General features: G+C 38.4%; 1 protein-coding gene across 3 annotated transcripts; it reads left to right on the forward strand.

The window, feature by feature from the left end:
• Positions 1-12,046: 12,046 nt before the first annotated feature.
• PLAU (plasminogen activator, urokinase) lies at positions 12,047-24,308 on the forward strand. Of its 3 annotated transcripts, XR_007889444.1 has the most exons (13): positions 12,049-12,105; positions 12,394-12,487; positions 13,346-13,452; positions 14,530-14,584; positions 14,781-14,882; positions 15,413-15,578; positions 15,872-15,957; positions 16,054-16,243; positions 16,647-16,801; positions 17,902-18,042; positions 18,597-18,745; positions 23,594-23,728; positions 23,820-24,308. XR_007889444.1 is itself a non-coding variant. In XM_051619118.1 (12 exons), exons 3-12 carry the CDS (start codon positions 13,393-13,395, stop codon positions 19,439-19,441), a joined length of 1,299 nt encoding a protein of 432 aa, XP_051475078.1. In that variant the 5' UTR covers positions 12,049-12,105; positions 12,394-12,487; positions 13,346-13,392; the 3' UTR covers positions 19,442-20,446. The 3 variants fall into 3 exon arrangements, 2 of the variants coding, with proteins under 2 accessions (XP_051475080.1, XP_051475078.1); XM_051619118.1 differs by lacking the exons at positions 23,594-23,728; positions 23,820-24,308 and adding an exon at positions 19,247-20,446; XM_051619120.1 differs by lacking the exons at positions 12,394-12,487; positions 23,594-23,728; positions 23,820-24,308 and adding an exon at positions 19,247-20,446 and having other exon boundaries at positions 12,047-12,105.
• The last annotated feature ends 293 nt before the right edge of the window (positions 24,309-24,601 follow it).

Consider the following 24,601-nt stretch of genomic DNA (forward strand, 5'->3'; position numbering starts at 1 on the left):
CTGTCTGACAGACAGTCTCCAAGTGGGATAAAGTCATGGGACTGTGCAGGTGCCAAGCCTGGCACTTCCAGTAGTATCCACAAAAAAAGAGACATTGCATTGTGGCACTCATACTTTCAAAATTCATAGAGGATGCTGACCAGCTAAGGGCAGGAGAGAGCTACAAGCTTAGAGGAAAGGAGAATAATAATTTTCCCAATGGATTAAGTAGGGAAAAGTGGTAATTATCCTTGTCTGGAATCTGGGTTGTTGTGGTTAATATCCCTGTTCTCGTCAATAGCTCAATGAATTTCCCAGTGGCCATGAACAGTCAGGACTTCAGTTTTATATTTCACACTCTAGAAATGCATTTGGACACTGGATCAACACTGACTCAGTGGGCAAGGTGCCGCTTACTGAATCACAAATACCACTTCCTGTAGGACTGTTTCTGCCTGTTGTACTTCAGAGGAGTGCTTGGCTGGTGAGCCGAGAATCAACCTGACAAAACAAGTTGCAGAACATATGTAGTTTGTGTAGCATTTAATACACTACTCCATCCCACAGACTTTGAATGAGGTTATTCAAATGCAATAGCATTTACATAATATTAACTTTTCTTAGGAAGATAAACTAAGTTCTCAGAATGAATAAAGAGAAAACATGTCTATATTCATGCTTATTTTGCATTGTGTCCTTCTTCAATGGTGCTGCAAAGCACTTAATTACAAGAGAATGGACATCTTTAATAGGATAATTTTTCCTTGTCAGATATTTATGATAGCTAAAACTTTATAAGAGAGATAGATTTCCACATTGTAGACTGTACAATAACAAAAGAAGCAACTCTTAGGTCACTGTAATATTACACATTTTAAAAACAAAGTACTAGTGGGGGAATTTTACATGGTGCTATTATCAGAAATTACACATATAATTTCATGTGCACATATTCCATGTGACCATTTCAGCTTAAATTAATTGCTAAGACTCTGGTCAATAACGCTGGTAAATATACTTGTCCTTATGATATGCAAAAGACAGACAGGGATCTCTTCCTCTTGGTGACAGACTCTTGGCTGCAAGTAGCTAAGTGGTTAATTCCTAGTGAGGATCAGCGAGTTTATCATGAGTTCATTCTTGCATGCCAGCCAGCACTAACCACTTGAGCTGTACATGGGACAGCAGAGCTTCTTCCGCAACCCAGCCAAGCCTAGACACTCTCCTACAGTTTTGTGACTCTCATGCTATGATTTTAATTAGCAAAAGTTTTGGTAAGTTGTTCTTAGAAAAATGTTTCTCAAGTAGGAACACACATGAAGTAAAACTGTAATCAGAAGCAGTGGATGCTTCTGTTTAGATTTCTCATTGTTAGCCCAGCTGGGGACATTATTTTTCTAATAGAGTAACAGCGCTGACACCTCATCTTATGCCTGAATGTTTAAGACAAAAACCACAACAAAACTTGAAAATTCAAATCAGAATTTTCAGATTATGTAAGTGGGGCTGCATATGTGCTAGGCACTAAGATCTCAACCAAGTATTTTGCAGTGGGTATATAATTTTCAGCTTATACAGGCAGCCCCAACAGATTATTAGTATTTAGAATTTTTGTATACACGCAAAACTTCAGCTTCTAAATACATTATTGTGGATTTCCCCAAAGCTGCAATGCTGCTGTACAGGAATCTTAAGAAACTCACACAAGAAGATTGCCCTGCTGTGGAATGCAGGTTTCAGTAGAGGTTAGATGGCAATAATATTATACAAGAACTCCTAAGTTCACTGTTTCCTGGTCATTGCATAAGATCTACCATTCCAAGGCTTTCATATAGCGTATTAGATAAGGACACAGTCCTATTGTTAATCATTTGCTTACAAGCAGCAAATACTTTTGTCAAGAAGCAAAAAAAATATAATGTTGAATTCCAGCCATTGAGCTTTCTGGCTCCTTGTCTTCCTAGAAATATTTCCTTAAAAGAATGTTACTATTGCTTCAAAAAGTAAAACTCATGTCAGGGTTCAGAGAACTACCTGTCACATCAAATCTCCTGATGAGTCACAGCTCTTGGGACCCTACTGGCTCTAATAGCATTGGTCCATTTAACATCTCACAAAACCCTCTGATACCAAAAAAGTCACACCAGGTATTTAGATATCTATTATTATTTTGACTTTATATGAAATTGCTGGGAAAATTCCAGTTCACTTACTAATTGCCAAACAATAGTTTAGAATAATTCTTTTACATTTTTAAGTGTTTGTAGATATGTATTAGTCAAATATTATTTGTACTTTTGATAGTTGTTTTAAGATACTTAAGGCCAAGTCTGTCTTCGTATCTAGTCTTAAGTTACTTACATAAACTTTTCAAGTTAGTATACTTGATATATATACTCACAGACTTCAATGTCACATGCTCAGACTGTGGTTTCCTTATGTTCCTTAAATGATGTTGCCTTTCCTCTTTTTTTGCATTTTCTCATTAATATTTTTGAGGAAACAGTCTTTTCAGTACTTGTCACAACTAGGGGAAAAAAGTCAAACATGCCTATAGAAGGCAATGCGGAAAAACACAGAGGTCCAAACATGCCAAATTATCTAGCTCCAGAACCAAGAGCTGTGAAACCATAACCATGTCACGCTGTCATTTTAATGAACCTCACTTTCAGGTATTATCTCATGTTAATGTAGTGACATGCTTTGAGGATCAAAGCAAACACCTCTGCCTGGCACTGAATACTATTGTGGAATCAGCTACTAATAAATCACCGGACTGTCAAAGATAAATTCCTTTTTCAATATGAATCACAGTGGGAAGAAAGACAGAGGCATAGCATTAATCACCTAAAACTATCCAAAGCAAGCAAGTGACCTAGTAGCCTACATTGCCTATACTGGAATTTAGCTTGAAAATCATGGCTTTTACAAGCTTAATTTCCAAACATATCAAATTTAGGCATAGAAAAATTTTTTAAAAGTGCTTGGCCTGGTTCAAAATGCCTAAGGTAGGTATCTGATGTCCTTACATCCCATGAGACCACCCCTAAAAACATCTGACATGTTCTATGGTATATGAGTCAGTGATTTTGTAGAACCATTGCACAACTGTGCAGCGCTGGTACTTGAAACATCCTTTATCTCCCTTAAAACTCGTATCAAGTTTTCTAAGAGCAGGAGCTTAAAGAAGAGCCAGCAGTAGCAGCAGCCACTTTTTGCAGTGACCCTTAGAGGAAAGATTGTGATTCCAAGTTCTTGTCAGTCTAAGGCATGAATTTCTAGATTTTACAGTGAAGAGAGTGGCTCACGGCAGGAGTCATTCTCCATCTTTCCCTGAGAAGAATGAGGCTCAAGAAACTATGAGTAACTAGGTAGCTTTCCAGGAAAAGCTGTTCCATTGGAATGTATTTTCTGAAGCAGGCTTCTTTAATTTTGCGGATACAGTAAAATTGTGATGAGCTATTACAGACCAAATGCTGATCCCTGTTACACCAGGATAAACATGTTATGGGGTAACTGAACTTGTAGAGCTGTATTTCAGAAGAGGGTTTGACTGTCTGATTGCATAGGTTATTTGGTACCCAGACTTACTCCACTGAAAGGAACAGAAGGATCTCCCTAACCTAATTTTCTTTTAAATAATATTCAGTGCAGCATAAGGTAGTTTTAAATAATATTCAGTACAGCATAATACAGTGGCCTAGGATTTGTCCTCATGTTCCTTACTCCAGCTGAGTAATGCTTATTCATAGAAGCAGTTCTATATAACTGTGTTACACAGACTATATTAGAAATTTCCATTTGTCTCGGGGGAATTCACATAGGCTTGCAAAAGCTTTCCTATTGGACTGCAACATGGATGTTCATCACCAGGTGCTGGGAGAGAAAATCCAGTCATTTCCTATAGTCTGTCTTACCTTAACAGTATTCCACTCTTTATACTACTTGCAACTCCTTCACACATTGATCACTTCAGAGCTCACCCAAAACAAAATTAACAGTGGCAACCTTAACACCACTGGCCACATTCCACAGCTCTGTTCTTTACTGCCTCTCTTAGTAATCTTCTAACTCAACACTTTGTGGCTTGAAATGGCTGCTTTTGGGTCCCTTTTTTTCTTCATGCTGTATCTCACTTGGAAACAGGAACTAATTTGCCATCTCTATGCAGGTGACGTTATACCCTCTACTGTAAACCTCCCTCACTCTTGAGAGTAAATCTACATGTGTCTCTATCACCTTTTGTAACACCTTTCATAAGATCAAACTCAATGTAATTATAACAGAGCTCCATCATTCCTGGTCCTTTTGGGTCCAAAACCACTGTTCTCCACCTTCTTTCTTTATCATTGAAAGCAATGCAACTTTTCTGCCTGCCAAAAGCCTTGACAAATGCAATTCCACTTCTTTTATCTGCAGCCAGAAAAGTTCCTGCAAGGGCTTCTCTTATGGAATTCTCTTCTATCCTGTATAATTCTTCTGTTTTTCACTGCGTAAACCAGACATAATTTACTTTCACTCTCAGAGCACCTCACGACCTATGCCCTCCAGGCCTCTCCTCTCACATTCAACCTTTAAATGCTGACTCCTGAATAACCTGTGTGGACAACCTCCATTGTCCATTTACTAACTTTTCTGATATTAAGTCCCCTCCTGGCTAAATCACAGCAGTTTCTGAAATAGAAACAACACTAAACACTGCCACTTCCCCATGCCACCTTCCTCCCTTCCTTTCTGATCATGACTACATCAGTACCAGTATGCAACCCAAGATGCTGACAGATTTATTAGCATGGACTCCACTCTACACCTTGCCTTCTCCATCTCCCCTGTCAATGCCTGCCTCACTCACTGCTTGATCCACAGAGACAAGTGGGCATACACCTGACACCTCTTGGGGAACAAAAAGATGCTTTTCAAAGCTGTTTCAAAAACTCCCAATGAGGGAGGCTTTCTTGTATCTCAATTGGAGATATTTTGCTCAAAACCCACATGCATTTCAGAAGGAATAAAACATTGTCCTTTCCAACAGTTCTAACCAAAATAAAAAAATGGCACAAGTGATAAGTATTGCCAAGAAAAAGCCATGGAGACAAAGGATGGAGACAAAGTATTTCTGCTTCCTGGCAGGAATATCCTTGGTGGTACTGATGATAGGTCACTATATGCCAGAACATCCCCCTCTGGAAGACACTACAAAAGGATTTTTAAAAGGCCTGTTTTGCAAACAAAAAAGTATCTTTAGAAGTTTTTTTCTGTTATGCTTGTCATATGCAAGCAGGCTCTGTAATCTTTCTCTTTTTTTGTCCTCTTTGTTCATCAATAAAGGCTGCAACTTCCACAGACAGGATAGGTGTTTATGTTCCTGCAGGAGAGCAAGCACACTTTCTTTAGAAATGTATTTATTTCAAAATTAAAAACGTTAACAACAATCAGCAAACAAAGATTAGGGAAAGTAGTACAGTGGCTATACTAGAATTAAGTTACAGGAAGCTAACTAGAAAAATAAAAGACTGCAGCCAAAACAACTGAAAGAGTGGGAGGAGAAGAGATAAGTACTATTATTAGTGCACCCAAGATACATGCTATTATTAGAATACTCAAGTAAATTCTGTTTCCCCTTTCTTAGCACAGTTTCTTTATGAGCTTATGCAAGAATTTTGTAGTTCAACAGCATCCAGGAAGCAACTTACTTCTTCTCCTTAAAACTGTTTTTGTTCAACAGCTGTTCACTTGAAAGTGTACTGAGACTCTGCCTGACACCCTGGGCAGTACTGTCCTATTGGCTCTCTACACTCCTATCTTTCTGCATTTGGTATCCTTTTCCTTCAACTGTAAATCTAGAGGGGTGTTTTTTTTCTTCAGAACTTTTTCAATACTTCATAGAATTAATGTCAATAATATTATGATCAGAGAGTTATTTTTCTATAGCTTATATTTATTTAGATAATTAATGCTTCAGAAATGTATGCTGCTGCCCACCATTATAGTACCTGAATATTTTTCCAGTCAAAACAATCCTGTAGTTAAGGACTGTAGCACAATTCTATGCTATGGCTGCAAGTGATCTGCACCTCTAGTGAGCAGCAAGGAATACACTCAGCCCAGCTGCTTCCCTCTGGGCACACAGGTGTCCCTGACACTGATCCTGCACCCCGGGATTCTACCGGAGAGGTGCAAGACCTACACAACATGCTCTTTTCTCCCTGGAGGCCAAGACAATCAGAGAAGGCAGTGTCACACTTTACTGAGAGCAAGAACAATTAAGTGTCACTCCACTAAGACATCTGTTATGGTATTAGCGCTGCTTGGCAGGGCTGCCTGTAAAGTCACCAATTCCTTCCCTGTAGGTATGAACTGCCTATGTTAGTTTAGACATTTATCTTCCTTCTTGAGTAGGAAAGCCAAAGACCGAGGAGGAAGGATCTTCCCAGGCAGTGTCACATAGAGATGAGCAGTGCCAATATTCTCACCTGGGCAATATTACACAGGGGGTTAGGATATGCTGCTTCCCTGGCTACACCATCACTGATGCAGAACTCATCCCTCAATATTTGCTTTATTCCCAGTTTTTAGCAAATCTTGTTTCTCCATAAGTCTGCCAACTGGTACACTCTCAGTTTGTTGGCTTTTCTGTGGAACGTGAATTTGATTGACTGAAGCGCTGCAGAAATACTAGTCCAAGCCAGCTGTTTTTGTGAATTTCCAACAACATTTCAATATGCTATTACAAATAACTAAATGGCAGGCAAACATAGGATTCCCCTGAAAAATATCCTACTTCAGAATTTACCAGAAGATGCACAGCTTAAACCCTAAAAACTTTGTATTTGCTTTCTGCCTTCTAGCTTCAGACTCAGAAGTAATTTATGGGTTTCCCCCAGTGCTTCCAGCAACTAGCTACTAAAAATTGGTCAAGACATAAATGCAAACATAATTTTAAGTTACTGAGGATCTGGATGCAACATCTGTAGCTCAGACTAATCTTTATATGTTTCAAGTGAGCACTTTAAACAAATGTCACTGGTGATTTTCATAATCGGTGGATTCTCATAAATGTTAAATGAGATATAAAACAGTTTAAAAGCAGGTGCACTTCAAGCTGATGAAGAAATCCTCAGATGTGATCATTGCTGTTCAAAAAAATATCAGCATCCGTACAGCTCACTGGAACAGCAAAACACTGTATACGCAAAAAGAACATTCGTCAAGTAGCTGCTTCCTACACATTAATGAAATGCACCCGGTGATTTCACAGGTGCTTAAGGTGCTTCTAGCACAGTCTCACTGAAGAATGCAGCTGGAACATCCAACAAAACTGTGCTTGCCAGGCATTATATTATTTTAAAACTTCAACCACATTCTCACCTAGTGTAATGAAATAGCTGAGCTCACAGCAGTTGTTTTTTTTCTTGTGACTAAAACAAGTTTACAAGTTTTTTATTACATTACCTTCGTTCAGAGATAAAGGCTGGCTACTCCTGCTTCTTGCAAAGCAACAAGTAGTGTCAACAAGCACCTGGAGTGAGTTCAATGACCCTCAACTACCCTGCTACTTCCACCCATACATATAACACAGATAAGAGAGAAACAGTAGGCTGCAAAGAGAAGGAACAAAATTTTACATAAACAAAGAAACTGGAGTAGCTGAACTCTACCTAAAGGAAATGAGATCACCACTTGCTTCAAATTTCAACCACAAACAACTGACAAGTAATCAAGAGTCATTAAAGTACAAGAATTTTTATGAATCACATTCAACTCTAAATCAGCTATTCTGGAAATTCCTGGGACACATAAAAGCCATAATTTGAGAGAATAAGATTGAAGAGCAAGCTATATATTTTTAACTTTATGAATAGTGATAATGTAACATTTGAAATCTCTGGGTTTACATTTTTAAATCTATCAGTTTATTCAGTCATTATTATCTTCAGATAATAATCTTGAGATTGTTATTATCTTAAGAGCTAGAAGCTAACTGATTAAAAGTAACTTGGCTAATATCAAAAGAAGAATACAAAATGTTTGTACTGGAGAGGTGCTTGTGTTTTTGAAGTTGAAACTAGGATATTGTAAAACAACTCTATTCTGGAATATCTGCCTTAAACTTGCCCTGAAATCCCTTCTGCCACAATTCAAAATTTACTGTAAAGCTCCTCTCCAGTACATAAAATTATATTCTTTATATTCTATACCCTTAACTGGGGCTACTTAATTCAGTGACAAGCTATTTTCTTTTAGAAAAATAACAGCAACAAACTATTAAAATTACAGAGATGACATGTCAAAAGGCTACAAGTGTTTTCTTAGCTTTTGTATTCTTAATCATTAAGTAAATAGTGAATGTGAAACTTAACCCTGTGCTCTTTTGTGTGAGGTGACAGAGGTTCAGGTACACAACTCCTCAAGTGCAAATTTAGACCTCCCCTTTCTTAACACATGAGTAGTAAGCACTTGCAAATGATTTTTCTATTTCATGGGAAGCCATGTTGGAAAAACATACATAATTCTCATATTGTTGATATGTGATACAAACCAGGAGATGCTCCACATGACTGCTTGACTTAAGGCAACATAAAGTCTCAGGTGTAACTGAGCCCTGACTGCAAAAGTTCCTTGAGCAGACAGAACTGCTCACCCCTGAACTGAGCCCCGTTACCTTCACCAAGTTTTGCAGAAGTGTCTGCTGAGAAAGACAGGATATCAGGATTAGGGCAGATTTCTAAGCATTTCTGGTTGTAATTTTAAGTGTGTGGAGATTCCTATTAGGCGAGTATCCCTGATTTAGAAAACCAGCATGGAGTGTTAAGAGTACCACAGTAAGGAAATTTTTCCAGACAGAATAGCACTTACGTGGCAGTTAACTAATATTTACAGGGTTACTTAATTCTCCATGAATTCTACCCTTCTGGGGTTTACAAATGAACTAAAAGCATGTATGGTGGATGAAATTTCTCCTTAGTTCTAATATTTTATCAGTAGCTGTGGAAACGAACACTAAAACTAATGCCTCCATCCCAACAACTTCTGCAAAACATTGCAAACTTTACAATCTCTTTCAGCACACCATCAGGAGATAAAAACCTTTTATTTCTTTAAAAGGGTCAGTGTCCTCATCTGGTTGGAATGGATTGTTATATTTTCTAAAAAGGCTAGATAATTAGTCTGAAACATTCAACTTACTCCAACTATAAATTAAAATAATCAGCAAGAATTTTATCAGTAACTGAAAACTAAATCACAGTAAACCAAGAACTGCCAAAACAGGGTCTGATCCTACTCGCTCTTCAGGGCTGGATCCACTGCATCCAACTTCTGAGAGAAGCACTCTATGGGTTTAATAGACTTGGATCACATAAGCAGCTCATAAAAGGTATATATTTTTACTTTACTCTGTGTTATAATCCAGGTACAGACAAGAGAAATATATAAAGCCCTACTATTAACAGCCCTGACTACGTAAATGAGAGAAGGACTAAATTTTCCAAAATGCATTTTCTTCTTTAGATGCTGTACTCCTGCTAAACAGTACAGTGTCTTCTACAAGGTCACCCATACCACTTCCTGTGGCACCCCTTTTCTTCAGAAATCTTTCCCTCTCATCCTGATGACACCTCTGCCAAATTTAAATGACACCAAAGTGATGAAACCACAGGCATGTGTAAGGAAAAAGAATTTAACTGAGGAAAGCAGAAAGTGTCTCTTAAAATAGAAAACCTGTTCATGGGCCTGTACAAGTTTCTCTCTTAAGCTTCATGGCTTGTCATTAATGAGTGCCTACTGAGCACATATGTTTTGCTGAGTCTTTTAGTAAACATTTCGTCTTGTTCACTGCTCTTCTCAAACAATTTTTATTTTCAGTAATAAAGGTCTTATTTTCCTTTCTCCTATCACTATCTTACTCTGGAGAGATAACATGGCTTGTAACTAAACTCTCAAGACATGCAGTAATGGACAAATCCTGATTCTGAAGCTACCAAAAGTCCCTTGGTAGCAGAACTGGTCCTGTTTCACCTCTCCCACTCCCTGGGTCTGTGCATTTCCTATCAGTTTTGAGGTCAAATGGACATCTTGTCAGAACAGATTTTTCAAGGTCTCTGCCTTAAGGCAGGACACACAAAAAGGGTCCAAGGGTTTATTTCAGCTGCAGCCTCACTTCAGATCTTGTGTCAACCATCAGCCAGCACAGCGAATGCAGAGGTTCAAGGAGATCATTGCTCACACTTGTATAGTAGTTCTCAGGTAACAAAGGTGAAACAGGAAACCTGGATGCTCTAATGCTGACTGTTTTTCCAGAAAGAGAGTTTGAGGAAGCCACCAAGGCCTAATACCTCTTCCTTGAGAGCATTGAAGAGGAAGGAGAGAAGGCGTCCAGCCCCAAGGAACCCTCCTCTTCCCAGCACCTTGTTCCTTCCCTGCTCTCCCTGCTGAATCAAATGATGAGCCATTTCTTAAGTAATTATGTGTAAGGTTGGTGTATTAAAACCCATTAAGTGAGCACATGTTCCAGACTGCTTTTTAAATCGGGATCATTTTTCCACCTGGAATTTATCCCCTAGGATAAATTTACTCCACAGCCACCCCTCTAAATTGAAAAGAGTGCCATGGGGACTCTACCTTGAGATTTTCTGCCCTGTTTCTTAGAGAATTTATTTGCTTGTGATGTTGATATGTTCAGTCACCCTACAGAGAGAAAAACTACTCTTCTGAAATTTAGAAAGATGTGGTCCTTTCCTATGTTCATTTTTGGACTTACAGTTTGACTCAGTTTCTGCTATTCAGTGAAGTGAATTCCCTGTGCTTTCAGACCACATGAGCTTGAAGATCTCAACAGAAAGGAATACAGAATCTAACTAGTCAGTATTCAAATAAAGGTATAGTTATACCACAGACTTGACACAAACAGAAGGTGAGGAAGAAAGAAGAAAGCTAAGCCATACTCATACCAGTTAAGTTACATACCAAACATAGAAGAGGGGTCTACTTAGGCTCTGAATTGTCCAGTTATGAAAACATTCCTCTGAGGGAAATTCAGGTCAACTCCTGCCCTCACCTGTCCTCTGAAGAAACTGCCCTTCCATCAGCTACACAGCCTATGGAGACCCACCTCAGTTTAGTAATCTGCACTACCTGAAGCTAAACCCTAGGAATAAATCCACAAATACCATATGCCGGTTTACTTTCATTCACTACATTGCTACAACATTACAGCATAATGTGAAAAATTCCATTTAACTGGGCTAGAAAAAAAAAACCAGCTATTTTGCTGAGCCTGCATCCTTAGATAAACATCTGTCAGTTCACATCTCCATCCCCATCTTATGAAATGACTCCACGTTGAGTATTTCTTTGGAGAATAAAAATTATGTGGAAACCATAACCAATTTCTTGGGAGCAGAAGATTACTTAGAGGTGAGGGATCTGCAAGTAGGCTTTGGAGAAGGTGAGCTGCTGTGAGCCCCATGTCCTAGCAGATTCCAGCTGGCATGAATAACACATGCTGCTTGCTGTAAACGTCCTGCGTTTCAGCTGGAGGCAGCTGTCTGAAAAGACATTCAGCGCCTCAAGCACACATTCTGGCCTAATATCTCCTCCCAGTGGGCTGTGTTTAACCCACACCAGAATCAGTGGAATCCTCAATAAATAATTTATGCTTCTCTCATTACATGTAGCACCATTTGAATAAAATACATGCTTGTTCATATCTCTAGCCATGTTTCAACACAAGTAATTCTTCTCATTACTGCCACTCATTTTTCTTTTCTCTCTTTTTTTTGGAAATGCCTTTAAAAAATTACTGGCTACCAAAGAGCCCCCAACAGAAGTCGAGCTCCTAATGCAGTTATTAGCCCGCCCTGACCATACTCCCCCCGCCTCCCCGAAACTAAAAAGCGGCACTTAAAATTTCCCCCTTGAGTCACTCCAGGATCTTCTGTTTGCAGCGAGGTAAATTCCCAGGCGCTCGCAGGTCCCGGTAGGGGGCGGGAGGCCCCGGCTCCGCCCCAGGGCGGCAGCTCCGCCCCGGCCCGGCCTTTATAGCGCCCGGCCCAGCGCGGCCCGGCCCGCACCGCCAGCACCGCCCGGCACAGACCGTCACCGCGCCAACTCGGGGCTCTCGCGCCGGTAAGTCAATTTGGATTTAAGGGCAAAAATGCCGGGTATCAATCAAACAGAATCGAGGGATTGCTCTTTAAATAAAATAATAATAATATCCTATAATGCAGTATTTCATCAGTAGGGAAGATCTGTTCTCCATGCTACAGTACATTTTAATTTTAGCAAGAAATCAGCAGTACTGCTAGTTGTGATGCTAAGGCTGGGCCTCAGAAATATCCTGGTAACAAAAGGCATTTACTTGCATAGCTACCAAATATGCTAAAAATAACCATCTTAATATGAATAATGTTTCAGGAAACTATATTAGCTGAATCTAAAAGGTGTGCACATCCAAGTACCTGAGACATTATTTGCTTCCCCGCATTGTGAAACCTTCCTTCAGCACCAGGTCAGTTCTGCATACCCTCTCCTACTGCATTGCAACGCTTGCCAATGTAGATATAACTATGGATTCCATAACAATGGAATCTTTTAAAAATCAGTTATCCAGTTTTCTAGAACTGAAGACACTTAGATAAATCCCATAACTTGCATTGCAATTTAAAAACAAAACAAAAAAAATACACAAACATGTACTGGTACTTTATAGTGCTCTTCTGCCACCATTTTTACAAGCTAGTTTTTTTAAGTCAGTCTTGGGAAGATTGCTTGAAATGCTTGGCTACAGGTGCCAGCTACAGATACGAAATAAAGATAGAACATGTCCTAACCCTTTCTAAGACTCTTGAGTAAGTGAAGTAACATCAAGATCAGCCTTTCAAGAGTTTGCAGTGGTCAGAAACACTCAGTGATGTGGCCAGGCTTATGTAAGTGCTTAGTATCAACAAGATATAGTCAGCAATTACAGAGGTAAAGAAGAAAGGAGCTTTCCCTTTCATACAGTAAATGTGCACATTCAGTGCTTTTGTTGCAAGAGAGTAATAATCAGTTAAATAAGAAAAAGCTGGACAGCAGCTAAATATGTCTGCCAATTTTTGACTGTGTTAGTCCATACTGCAGAAACTGAGTATGGATTTTCAGTGTTGGCCTTTCTCTGCTTAATTTAAACTCTAAAAAAACAAACTGGTTTTAATGCTAAATGTATAAAAAAGCTTCAAACAATAGCCTCTAATTAAATATATGAAAATAATAAGCAGATATTCTACCACAAGTCCATGCTTATTTCTTCCATCAATTGTGTTATGACTTATTCTGAAACTGAGGACAACAGCAGCAATTAAGCTGACTATTCTTCTTTTATTTTCAGAATCAACATAATACAGATAGAAGAGGAACACAGTGAGAACTAACAACATGAAGTTACTCATCTTCCTCACAGTAACCCTGGGCACACTTGTCACGGGACTAGATTCTGTAAGTTTTGAAATAAATGGTTGGGTGGTTGGAACCACTTCTGCTTTTGATCACTCTGCTTTGGACAGAATAGTAAGGCTTTTGACTTGAATTCTCCTTTTTGCCGCCTTTGCACATACTTACATGTCTGCTGCATGCACACCTCTAAGAAACATGTTTTCGAACCCTTTGCTTTTACTTCTGATTCTGCTCTATCTTAAGATGTCTGCTAACATTCAAATAGTGAAAACATCATAAAATAACCAAGAAATCTAGCTTTCCTACTTTTCTCTTAATGCAATTTAGACCTGGACATTAAGTACCAGGAGCTCACTGGTGTTCCATGGAGGAGGATATCAGGACTTGACTAAGTTCCTGTCTCCTCTGTTTGAAAACATGATGCTAAAAAAGGAACAACAGACATGAATTTTAATATTTTTTACTATCAACTTGTAGAAAAACAATTAGCTAAGCCATTCACCAATATTATGGAATTAGATGGTTACCATTACTTATTTTTGCTCAGGCAAGCCCACTTGACATCTGAGAAAATTATACTAAATGTCTGGTCTTATTTAGCTTCATGGAGAAAGATATATCCCACCTGCAAAACAGAGGCAGGACCTGACATACAGGGCAAGAATCTGCTGTTGTATAAATGCACTGGCTTTTATTCCATGGCACAAATAAGCACCAAGGTCACCAAAATGACTGAGACAGCTGGTGAATAGTGTTTTTTTGCTGCACTGGTTGGTGGGTGAGAGGTGGAGAGGGAGAAGTTTCCTTCTCCATTTTAGGGACACTTACCATTGAGAGCTGCTTAGGTCCTTACTGCAAACATACCTGCACTGTTGACCTGATGCAGCAGACCAGATTGGTCACGTTTTCCTAAGGGTGTTGTGTGTAGTGTTTTCTTCCCCATTCTACTTTGCTCATTCAGACCCAGATTCCACTGAGCAGGTTCAGCTAGTAACTACGTGCAAAAAACTAAACTGTTGAAGGTATGCAGTAGGAAACAGAGCTTGTGCCCATAAAAGATAATCAAACCACATAAACAAAACTGTTTCCTTAAAATCCCTTTTTTTTCTTTTCCCTTAGGTTTACAGCAGGAAGCACAACAAGCTGTCATATAAATACAGATCAAATCGCAAGGGTAAATATCTGCCTGTTCTACTCAAACCTAAAAAGAACTTGTTAACCTGCAATTACATATTCCTACAGGAAAAAGGGCTCTTAATGATACTTAAACACCTAAAACTTAGTTTACAACTACATTTTACTTTACTTCATCATTCACATGTACTGCCAAATGTGTTTGCCTCTAATTAGTGATGTCTTTTAACTTGCAGAATGCCATTGTTTGAATGGAGGAACCTGCATTACTTACTACTTCAGCAAAATTAGTCGCTGCATGTGCCCAGAGGGATATGCAGGGATTCACTGCGAAATAGGTAGAGTATCTTCCTAAACACTAACAAAATTGACTTAAAAGATCTAAAAAGGAAAATTCTGAATATGAAATGCCAAGTGAAAGTATTAACAGTAAACACATGACTGGATATCCCTTAGCACTTTATACTAATAGACTAAGTGAGGAGAAACTGCTAAATATTGGTACAAAATCAGGATCTCTAATTTATTTGTCCCTGCCTCTTAACTAGTGTTACCTGCCTCCTTACAAATATTTTAGTGTGGGGTGAAAAAAGTTAACTTGTTTGGGAGTGGTCAGAAGCAGAAGAACTGATTATATTGTGAAGTGCACTGAAACTATTAAAGAAGCAATATGAATGTTTTCAAGTATGAGATACTTGATGCTCAAAATTCATATAGAACAATGTTAAGGAGACTAAATAAGCAGTCCAGATGTTGCATAATCTGGTTTTAAGGTAAATGCATTAACTTTATCATTAGAAAGATCCATACAGAGCCTTTTTGTCTCAGAACAATTAAGAACATACTACTAACAAAATAATTTTCTCAGACACGACCAGCATATGCTATACTGAGAATGGGGAGGACTACAGAGGAATGGCAACAGAAGATGAGTGTCTGCCATGGGACCTTCCTTCAGTAATCAGAAGGGGTCATTACAATGTTTACTCAAAGAATGCACTGCAGCTCGGACTAGGCAAGCACAGCTACTGCAGGTAAGCAAAGCCCCAAAAGTACCTCATGTGATGAAACAACTTAGAAAAACCCCTAGAATGCTACAGAGATTAATTCTGACTACAAATATTTGAAATGTGACTCTTCAAAAGTTGCATTCTCACTACTGAAGCTGATTGTACTGGAAAATGCTCAGCAAGGAATAGTAATAGTTAATTATTTTCTCTTGCGAATCTTGCAACAGAACACTTGTGGCCATTTCAGAACAGTTAGAATTCTGAGATGCTATCTTATTTTTAAAGTTCTTTTATGAAAAGAAGACTTTATCTTCTAGGAACCCAAATGGAAGGGACAGACCTTGGTGTTACACTAAAACAGGATTCTCCCTTCAAGAAACACCCTGCAATATAGAGAAGTGTGGTAAGTAACAGTTTGAGGAAAATTATTATTTTTTTTAATAGCCTGAGGTTGGTACTTAGTTATAAAAACATCTGAAAAAAATGTCTTTTTTGATAGGCCCTGCATGCGGTCAGAGGAGCATCAACAAGTACTTCAAGATTGTTGGTGGAAGCCAGGCAGAAATAGAGTCTCAGCCTTGGATAGCTGGTATCTTCCAAAATATAAGGGGCATTGACCATTTTCTGTGTGGTGGCAGCCTCATTGACCCTTGCTGGGTGCTTACAGCAGCACACTGTTTTCATACTCCGTAAGTTTACAGTTCTAAATCCTTCCTATTTGCAACTTTCTTCAACTGATTTTTTGTGTGATGCTCACTGAACAACTCCTAAAAAGTACCATAAGAAGGCTTTTTGATTGAACAAAACAAGAACAAAAGCCATAAACATTAAGCCTCTGGGAGTTCAGTTCAAACAGAACAAGCTAGCAAGATGTGAACATTTTGGTGAATTATAGAATTTAAACAATTTCAGCCTAAATTGGAGCCAGCATCTAATTTTATTACCTTAGCTGTTCCGTAAAAGTGGTACTGAAAGACAAGAAGCTGTTGAGCAACAAATGTTTGTGTTTTTTCTTGTTTTCCCTGGGGAAAGCTGATGTGTTCACCTCACTCTTAGAAACCAATAGTCTTTTATGTCTTCATTCTCACTCAGGTCAAAAAAACCACTAAACAAATCCCTCTACAAAGTCTTTCTTGGAAAGCCTATGCTGAATGTTACTGATGATAAGGAACAAGTATTCATGGTTGATGAAATCATATCTCACCCTGACTTCACAGACGATACAGGTGGCAATGACAATGATATTGGTAAGTGTCACCTTAATAAGAGCCTTCTAAACACTGAGGATAGCTATGTAATTATGGCATACACTTTATAAAAGTAGAACCAGAGATGAGAAGAGGAACAGGAACCAGGTGCTTCTGAGAACTAGGCCTGTGCTGAGAAAAATTGTTCAACTTGTATAAATTTGGTTTGTGGCATGTGGTCAATTACAAGCCTACCTTATCTCTGGATCTGTGCAAGGCATGGCTTTTCCATAAACAGTGGTAACAAAATCCTATTACTACCATCTTCCCAAGAGAAGGGGGTTGCCTGTCAGTAGAACTGCATGTAAACCTGGACTAGGCATTCAGAAAGGGGCAGAATGTCCTATACACATGCAGTAAAGTTGCTCTGGCTTGAGCATAATAGGCTCAGAACCCTGTGAAATAGACATTACGTTATTCTGTGTCTACAGAAATCACACTATGTAAAATATGAAAAAAGCATGCACTGCAGGTTTCCTCATATAGCAGGGGAATGACTTATCACATACCACATTGGCTGAAGGTTATCCTCAATTAATCCAGACTTCCCCAAGTATCTATCTTTCACAATCCTATCCCTAAACTAACACAGTCAAAGACGGGTTTTCGCAACGTGCACAGAATAGATGTGCTGCTCTTGCGCTTGACACTTAAAACTCTGCCACCCATTCCAAATTCCTGCTGCAATGGGAAAAGACTGAAAGCAAAACTTCAGAAGCCCTTCTGGGGAGAAGTAAAAACTGCCCCCCTCTTCTGCACAACAGCAGATGCCACCCTCTACAGCCAGTCACAAAATTAAGGTTTTAAAACACCTGAAGATACACTTGTATAACAGTCTTCCCATAGCTATTATCCTCCTCCAGGAAGGAATTTCAAGCTGGAACACTTGCCAGTTTTAGTGCTGGGAAATAAATTGTTGTTGCTAAACCATGTTGCAATGTCATTTGAAAAGCAGTGAGAGGAACCATATATGTAACCAGTACCAAATATAATTGCAACTACTAACTCTATTGTATTAACTGTACCCAATACTCTATTCTGAGAGATGGAGGCTAAAAACTTGGATTATAAATATAACTATCTTCTGACTTGTTTCTCAGCTTTGATAAGGATAAGAACAACTTCTGGACAGTGTGCAGTAGAATCCCAATACGTCAGAACAGTCTGCTTGCCAGAGAGGAACCTTTACTTACGAGACAACACCCGGTGTGAAATAGCTGGGTATGGAAAACAAGATCTTTGTAAGTGAATTATTACCCTTTCTAAGGCTGTAGTTGCACAGTGTGGAAACTGGATGTTTTTAATACCATGATCTCCAAAGGATTAAAGCAAGATTGCTTTCTATTATTTTATGTACTACATATGCATATCTCAAAGGTGATATTTTATCACATTTTCTAGTTGTCTATGGCACTCTCTGCTGCTTCTCACACTTGCCAATCATACAAAGTGAGCAAAGACATAAACCACAATTATTTTTATTTTTCATGTAATGAGAAGTAGAAAAAATTAAATGTGTTGGAGGATTTACAAAGGATTGCATTCATGCAGAACTTGCTTCAAAAACTAGCAAAATGTTTCTCTCTAAAAACCAAGCCTATAGTTAGCATTAGAAACTCTTGTTTTTCTCTTTAGAATTTATTAATTAATGGTAAAAGTAAACAAACACTGCATAAGCTGAAAATAAGAGCCTCAAAATCAGAACTAGAATAATTAAACTGATTTCTTAAGTGCTGAAAGAGTGTTATGGGCTTTTGTCTTGCATGGTGAAAATTGTTAAATCTTTTGTTTGTAGATGACATTTACTATGCTCAAAGACTGATGTCGGCCACTGTAAATTTAATATCACAGACAAAATGCAAATATGAATACTATGACAATATCAGAGTTACTGACAACATGATCTGTGCTGGAGATCCCACATGGATGACTGATTCATGCAAGGTAAAACTGATTTATCTTCTACAGCATTTTAAATGCATGCACACTATATGGATCAGCTGGTGGCATCTTGAATTCCACTGGTCAGATGAGTCTCTCTTTATGTAGACCCTCCAACCCAGACGCTTCTTTGGAAGAGCAAGAAGTCTTAGACAATATTATTCCTCAAAGCCTTATTTTACAGTCTATTCAATGGGTTCTGTGATGAAAATAGGGAGTGTTGGCTTTGACCTTACCTAACACCTAGGATGGAATGTTGTTTGCAGGGTAACTATTCTCTCTGTGCCCTGCTAGAAGGGAACTAGAGAACTCCTTCCCTTACAGACTGTATTCAAGTCATAACATATGCTGAGCCTTCTGTTTCATTTATGCAGTGTTGCCAAAAATTAAGACTTTAGTTCATAGTTAGACTTGTTTTACTCCAGAAAGCAACACTCAAAAGCTCCCTGTTAGAAAGGCTCCATCTGCAGAAAATTACTTAATATGTTCTCTTTCCATTGTCAGGGAGATTCCGGTGGCCCCATGGTCTGTGAGCACAATGGCAGGATGACACTTTATGGGATTGTCAGCTGGGGAGATGGTTGTGCAAAAGAAAACAAGCCTGGTGTTTACACCAGAGTTACTCAATACCTTAACTGGATTGACTCCAATATGAATGCAGTAATGGCCAAGAATCACTTTCTCCCTGAACCAAAGTGACCTTTTTTCTACATCTGGACTCCAATGAACAAAATTAAGCCTATACTGGTGCCAGGACACTGAAGTCCTGAATGTCATGAAGCTTTTCTTTTAAAAGCTGTTGTGGTCTGCCACTCACATCAGTGTTCCTGAGGCAGAGAGACAGTTGACACGTTATCTTACTACTATGAATTACCTGAAAAGCACTCCATGGGAAGCCAAAATATTTAACATTTAAATGAGTATTCCCATGCACAATACTATGCATATCAAGTTATCTGTCCACTTAATTTATGAGCCAGCATTTGGTCTTGAATTATTTGTAAAGTTTTAACTTACTTAAGTATCCATTTTATACATGGCCTGACTAAATCTTTCCTAATCACACTGAACAACACTAAGACTCCAGTCCTAGAAACCTAACCTGTTAAGACCAGTACTGAGAGAGTGATCAGGCTTTGCATTACAAAAAGAAAGAAGCTGTATTAGCATTATCACTAACACACGAAGAAGGACCAAAAACTACTTATAGCAAGAAAAAGCCTGGTGTACAGGGTTCATTTCTGTAGACTCAGTGTATGCTAAAATCTTATGGATGGCATCTGTAACTGTGTCAGCTTTGCAAACTCCATGTATTCCACTTAGAACTGTACTGCAAGAAGGCAAATTGGAAAACTGACTGGACTTCCAGGTCACATGTGAAGGTGTGTGGGTCCCCTCAGAAGTCTGATCATGCAACTTTTCTACACATACTTATGCACCCAGGAAAGGGTTTAAGGAGTCAGCACTCACTGAATACTGCTGATGTCAAGTCAGAACTTAACTTCCATTCATTTAACTGATATTATATGGAAGTAACTCTTTTCCCCACAATTTGTGCTGGTTTTATTTTTTAACTTTGTTTTATTCATTTGAATTATTTGTATGAGGGCTGGAACCTCAAGATTTATTTAATTATTTTACTGCATCTAACTTATTGTTTGTGTGATGATGTTAAAATAACATTAAAAAGCTCTGTTATTCTTATGTGTCTATTCCTCCTTTCTTGGAAAGGAAAGGGTATGCTTTGAAAGAAAACTACCATTATTAAGTTCTATTCTGAAAATTCAGGCCCTTTAGTCAAACATGTTTGAACTTCCTGTTTACTACAGCCTATCATATGAGAAATTCTGCTCTACGTGAGAACACTAGAAAACTATGCATGCAGTAGCAAGAGACAGAGCATAGGATGAACAACTGTGCTGAGGATCCAACATCCTTGCTGTGTGTGCTTTAGGACTCCCATCTATCCCTGTGGACTAGATATTCTCAAGTGGCTGAAGAGTATTAGGTGAACTTGTAAATCAAAAGATCCTATTTAAGCTTCACTGTAAGGGAATACAGTTCTCATGCTCCAGAAGGGCTCTGCAGTAACATCTAAATCATTTGGTGCAGAGGATGAAGAGATAGGTTTAACAAGTTGACCCCTTAACTAAAATGTGACTGCATGTGGAAGAATGCAGTGCAGCAGTACCATAAAGGTGCTAAAAGGAGAGTGATATTTCAGCTTTCCTCAGTACTTCTTTGTGGGCACTAATATTCTAAGAGAAGTGTTGAAAGTTGACCTCAAGTACTGCTAAGACAAAATCTTAGGCAGTAGAAATTCTACCTGAACAGCAAGATGAATTTATATTTCAGTTTGTTTTCTTCAATAAAAGGTTAGGTAGAATAATTCATAGGACAGTGTTAAGAACAAAAACACTTAAAGCCAACTACATTTCTAACTCTGGACAAAGTACCACAAATACAAAGTTAAGTCCTTACGGAAGACAGGTTCTGTTCTTTGGGCAGACAAAGGAAGAAAATATTCTCAAGGGCTTCTCTTTCAGTGGTTAAGAACACATTGAGAGCCTAGCATCACTTCAGCATCCTAAAGACCATGTGCTGTCTGCTTTGACTTTTTTTAAGGAAGCTATATGATGCAAACAGATTGGAGATACTACTATAAGCACTGTTCATAGCAATTTTACCAAAGAGTTGATACCACAGCATCAAGGTGCCACATATTTACGTGATGTTTGTAATTGTGACAGTAAAAGACTTGCACCTATCATAACAGCATCCTGCCAAGCATGTAACACTGAGAAGTTACTTCCTACACCAAAATAGCCATCATGGAACAAATTAGCAGGCTAATCTATGAAGACAGCAGTCCTGACCATCTGAACCTACTAACACAGTGAACCAGCAAGTCTCCAGTAGTTACTGGAGTACAGAGTAGCAATTTGACTTAGGATTTTTGGCCCATTAAAAAAAAATTAGTACCTAAATGTTCTCTAAGTTATTAATCTCCTTCCATAAAAGCAGAATTCAGGGTCAAATTACAGGACAGGTAGGGCAATTTAACTTGTTTTTGTAGATTAGACCATAATAATGTTTACTTTCTAATAGTACGCAGAAAAAAAATGCATATATTTACATGCAATCATTCCTTATGGAGCCCTCACACAAATCTTTTAGTCTCAGCCTCTAGCTGCTTAATGATGAATGACTAGATTTCACAAACATTTTGGAACAGTCTTGAAGAATAAATTTGTTGCAACCTACAAGCAGTGCTATGACGACAGATAGCAGAATTTGCTCTTGGCAAAAAGTACCCATTTTGGTAATTTCTTGTCATATTGTACCCAAATTATGTAAAAAAGCCTCAAATAGAGAAAAACCTCTTTCTTTCAGGAAAAAAATCAAATTGAGATGAGCTAGATAAAGTCAATTCATTGTTAGAATTAGCAATTTCTTCATAACAAGGCAACTGTGAATTCAGGATTGCTCATGTACAAATTGAACTATAACAAGCATTTAAAACAATAATAACCAAAATTATCTTTCCAAAAAGCACACTAGTATTTGAGACACACATTACATCTTGTAGCTTATCTCAGTCTGGGTGCACGAGCCTTGCACACTGGTGATGTAATGATAGGACTAAGAATTAAGTCATGTCCTTTAGACTCAAGACTGAATCATGTAACATCTGGACTATCTGCAGCTCTGATATTGTTACGTCATGTCCTTATACTGAGATTTCCCTTCTATGAAAAGGGTTGGACAGTACTTCCTTTTTCTCACAGATCTGCCTGGGTATGATCTGTCAGGAGGAGGGAGAGTTGACAACCATGGCAATGTCCCATGAGTAACATACTGACAGCCCAGTCCCACAGAAGGAGAGCTTAAAAATTATTGCCAACAATACTGGATTGTGAACTGTTTGGCAATACAATTTATGGTTGGGTTGTGCAAACAAATTTATCAGTAGATGATACCACAATGTGGTACAGTTATTTGGCAAAAGCATGTTATTTGTGGACTGCTGATTAAAGTTTGTGGACAGAGTTAAAACTGCTTTGTTTCTAGAGAATGAGTTGGAGATCTCTCCTGTAAGACTGGAGACTGCAAGAGGAGAAAGAAAGAAAGCACTGTATCAATGTTTTTCTAGATAGTAACTAACAAGACAGCCTGACCAGTGTTGGCAGAGAGTACTTGGGGCACAAGGTAACCAACAGGAGTTCGGGACAAAAATCTACTATGTTGTAAGTATGTATTTTGGGATGCTACAGCTTTTTCACTTCAGTATTTCTTTTGTTTAAACGTTGATCAAAGTACTAATGTCAACAGATTTCTAACAGGTGTAGAACAAATATCTTCAGCATGACTGCATATTTTTATCATTGCAATGAATGACATTTGTCATCAGCTTCTGTGGGCTTTTTCCATAAAGACAACAAAATGTAAATTGCAACTTATTCCCATCATTCTGAGGACTGCTCATGAGAGCAGAGAAAATTTAGGTGTTGTTTTAGGTAGTACACTCCTAGCTCCAAGTCTGGGGTCTTTAGGCCTGACTAATTACTGCTTGTGTGTGCAATCTCAATTGGTTCTTTAACTAATGTTAGATTAAATGCCCCAACAACAACAAAAAATACTTAAATACAGTGTACACACATCTCCGCTTTAGCTACTTTAATAAGCTCTTTCATGTTCTGAGCATGCCTTTGGCCTCACAACTACAGTATCATCTGACTGACTAGTTATCAGAGGCTGGAAAAAAGAAAGGCAGAAGATAAGAGCAGCATTTTGCAACACTTTCTTCCTCCAACAGAATCCACAGGAAACATTTTATTCCCCTTTTTTCAGAGAATGAGCTGAGGACAACCCAGGTTGCAGTGCTGCTGAGGATGAAGAGAAACGGCCTAGAGAACTGTGCGCAGAGCCTCACAAACACCACTGCAGAATGACAAGAGAAATACTAGAGCAAGGACATTTTGGAAGGTATTAGATATCTGGTGGGTACTAACACAAATGCACAAATGCCAATATCTTAAATCCTCTCTTACTTAAGCATATAATTCCTTGATTTCAGATATCCAGCAGGCAACAAAAAGGAATAGAGTGGGAGTCCAACAAACATTTAGAAACAGCTGAGAAGTGGGCAGCCAAAGAAAAGAGATCATACTTTCAGAAGCCTTAGGAGCATAACTAACATGAACTCAAGTCCTTAAGTATGTTGAGTATTTTCAGAAAAGAAATGTATCAAGCAATGAGCATAGAGCAATATCTGATGTGTCCAGGGGACAAGAAGCCAGTTTAACCTGTCAACACCTACAAGGAAGTGACGCATGCTGAACAGACTATTTTACCTTGTATAGTTGAAGCTTTCCAATATGACTCAAAAATCTAAAAATAAAATATGCTTTAAATAAACAAAGTTACAGTGAAACATGATATATAGTCACCTATTTGTTACATATGTTACACCACTTGCATGTGGAATTCTATGTGTGGGAGGGTTTATTTTTTGCACATATTGAAACCTGAAATAATAAAAACTGTACAACTATCTGGTCAACAAGCCTTTGGTTCACGTCTAACACTTAACTAGAGCTCTTGCTTTGGGAAAAATGAGAACAGAGCTTATCCATGGAAAGAGAATCAAACCTTTCTATGTTCATGAAGCTTGTACTTCAAGCCAAAGTAAAAAAAGTGAAATACATTAAATAATGCATATTAATTAAAGAACAAATTGAAGTTCAAATCTGGTCCGGCATACTCCTTCCAAATCCATTGCATCCCATACAATCATAGAAATGGGCAATACGAGCAGAATTTGGATTATGTTGTTCAACCTTTTGGCAAGTGAAGGAA

Source organism: Apus apus, chromosome 4 (assembly GCF_020740795.1).
Source record: "Apus apus isolate bApuApu2 chromosome 4, bApuApu2.pri.cur, whole genome shotgun sequence".
Taxonomy (NCBI): Eukaryota; Metazoa; Chordata; class Aves; order Apodiformes; family Apodidae; genus Apus; species Apus apus.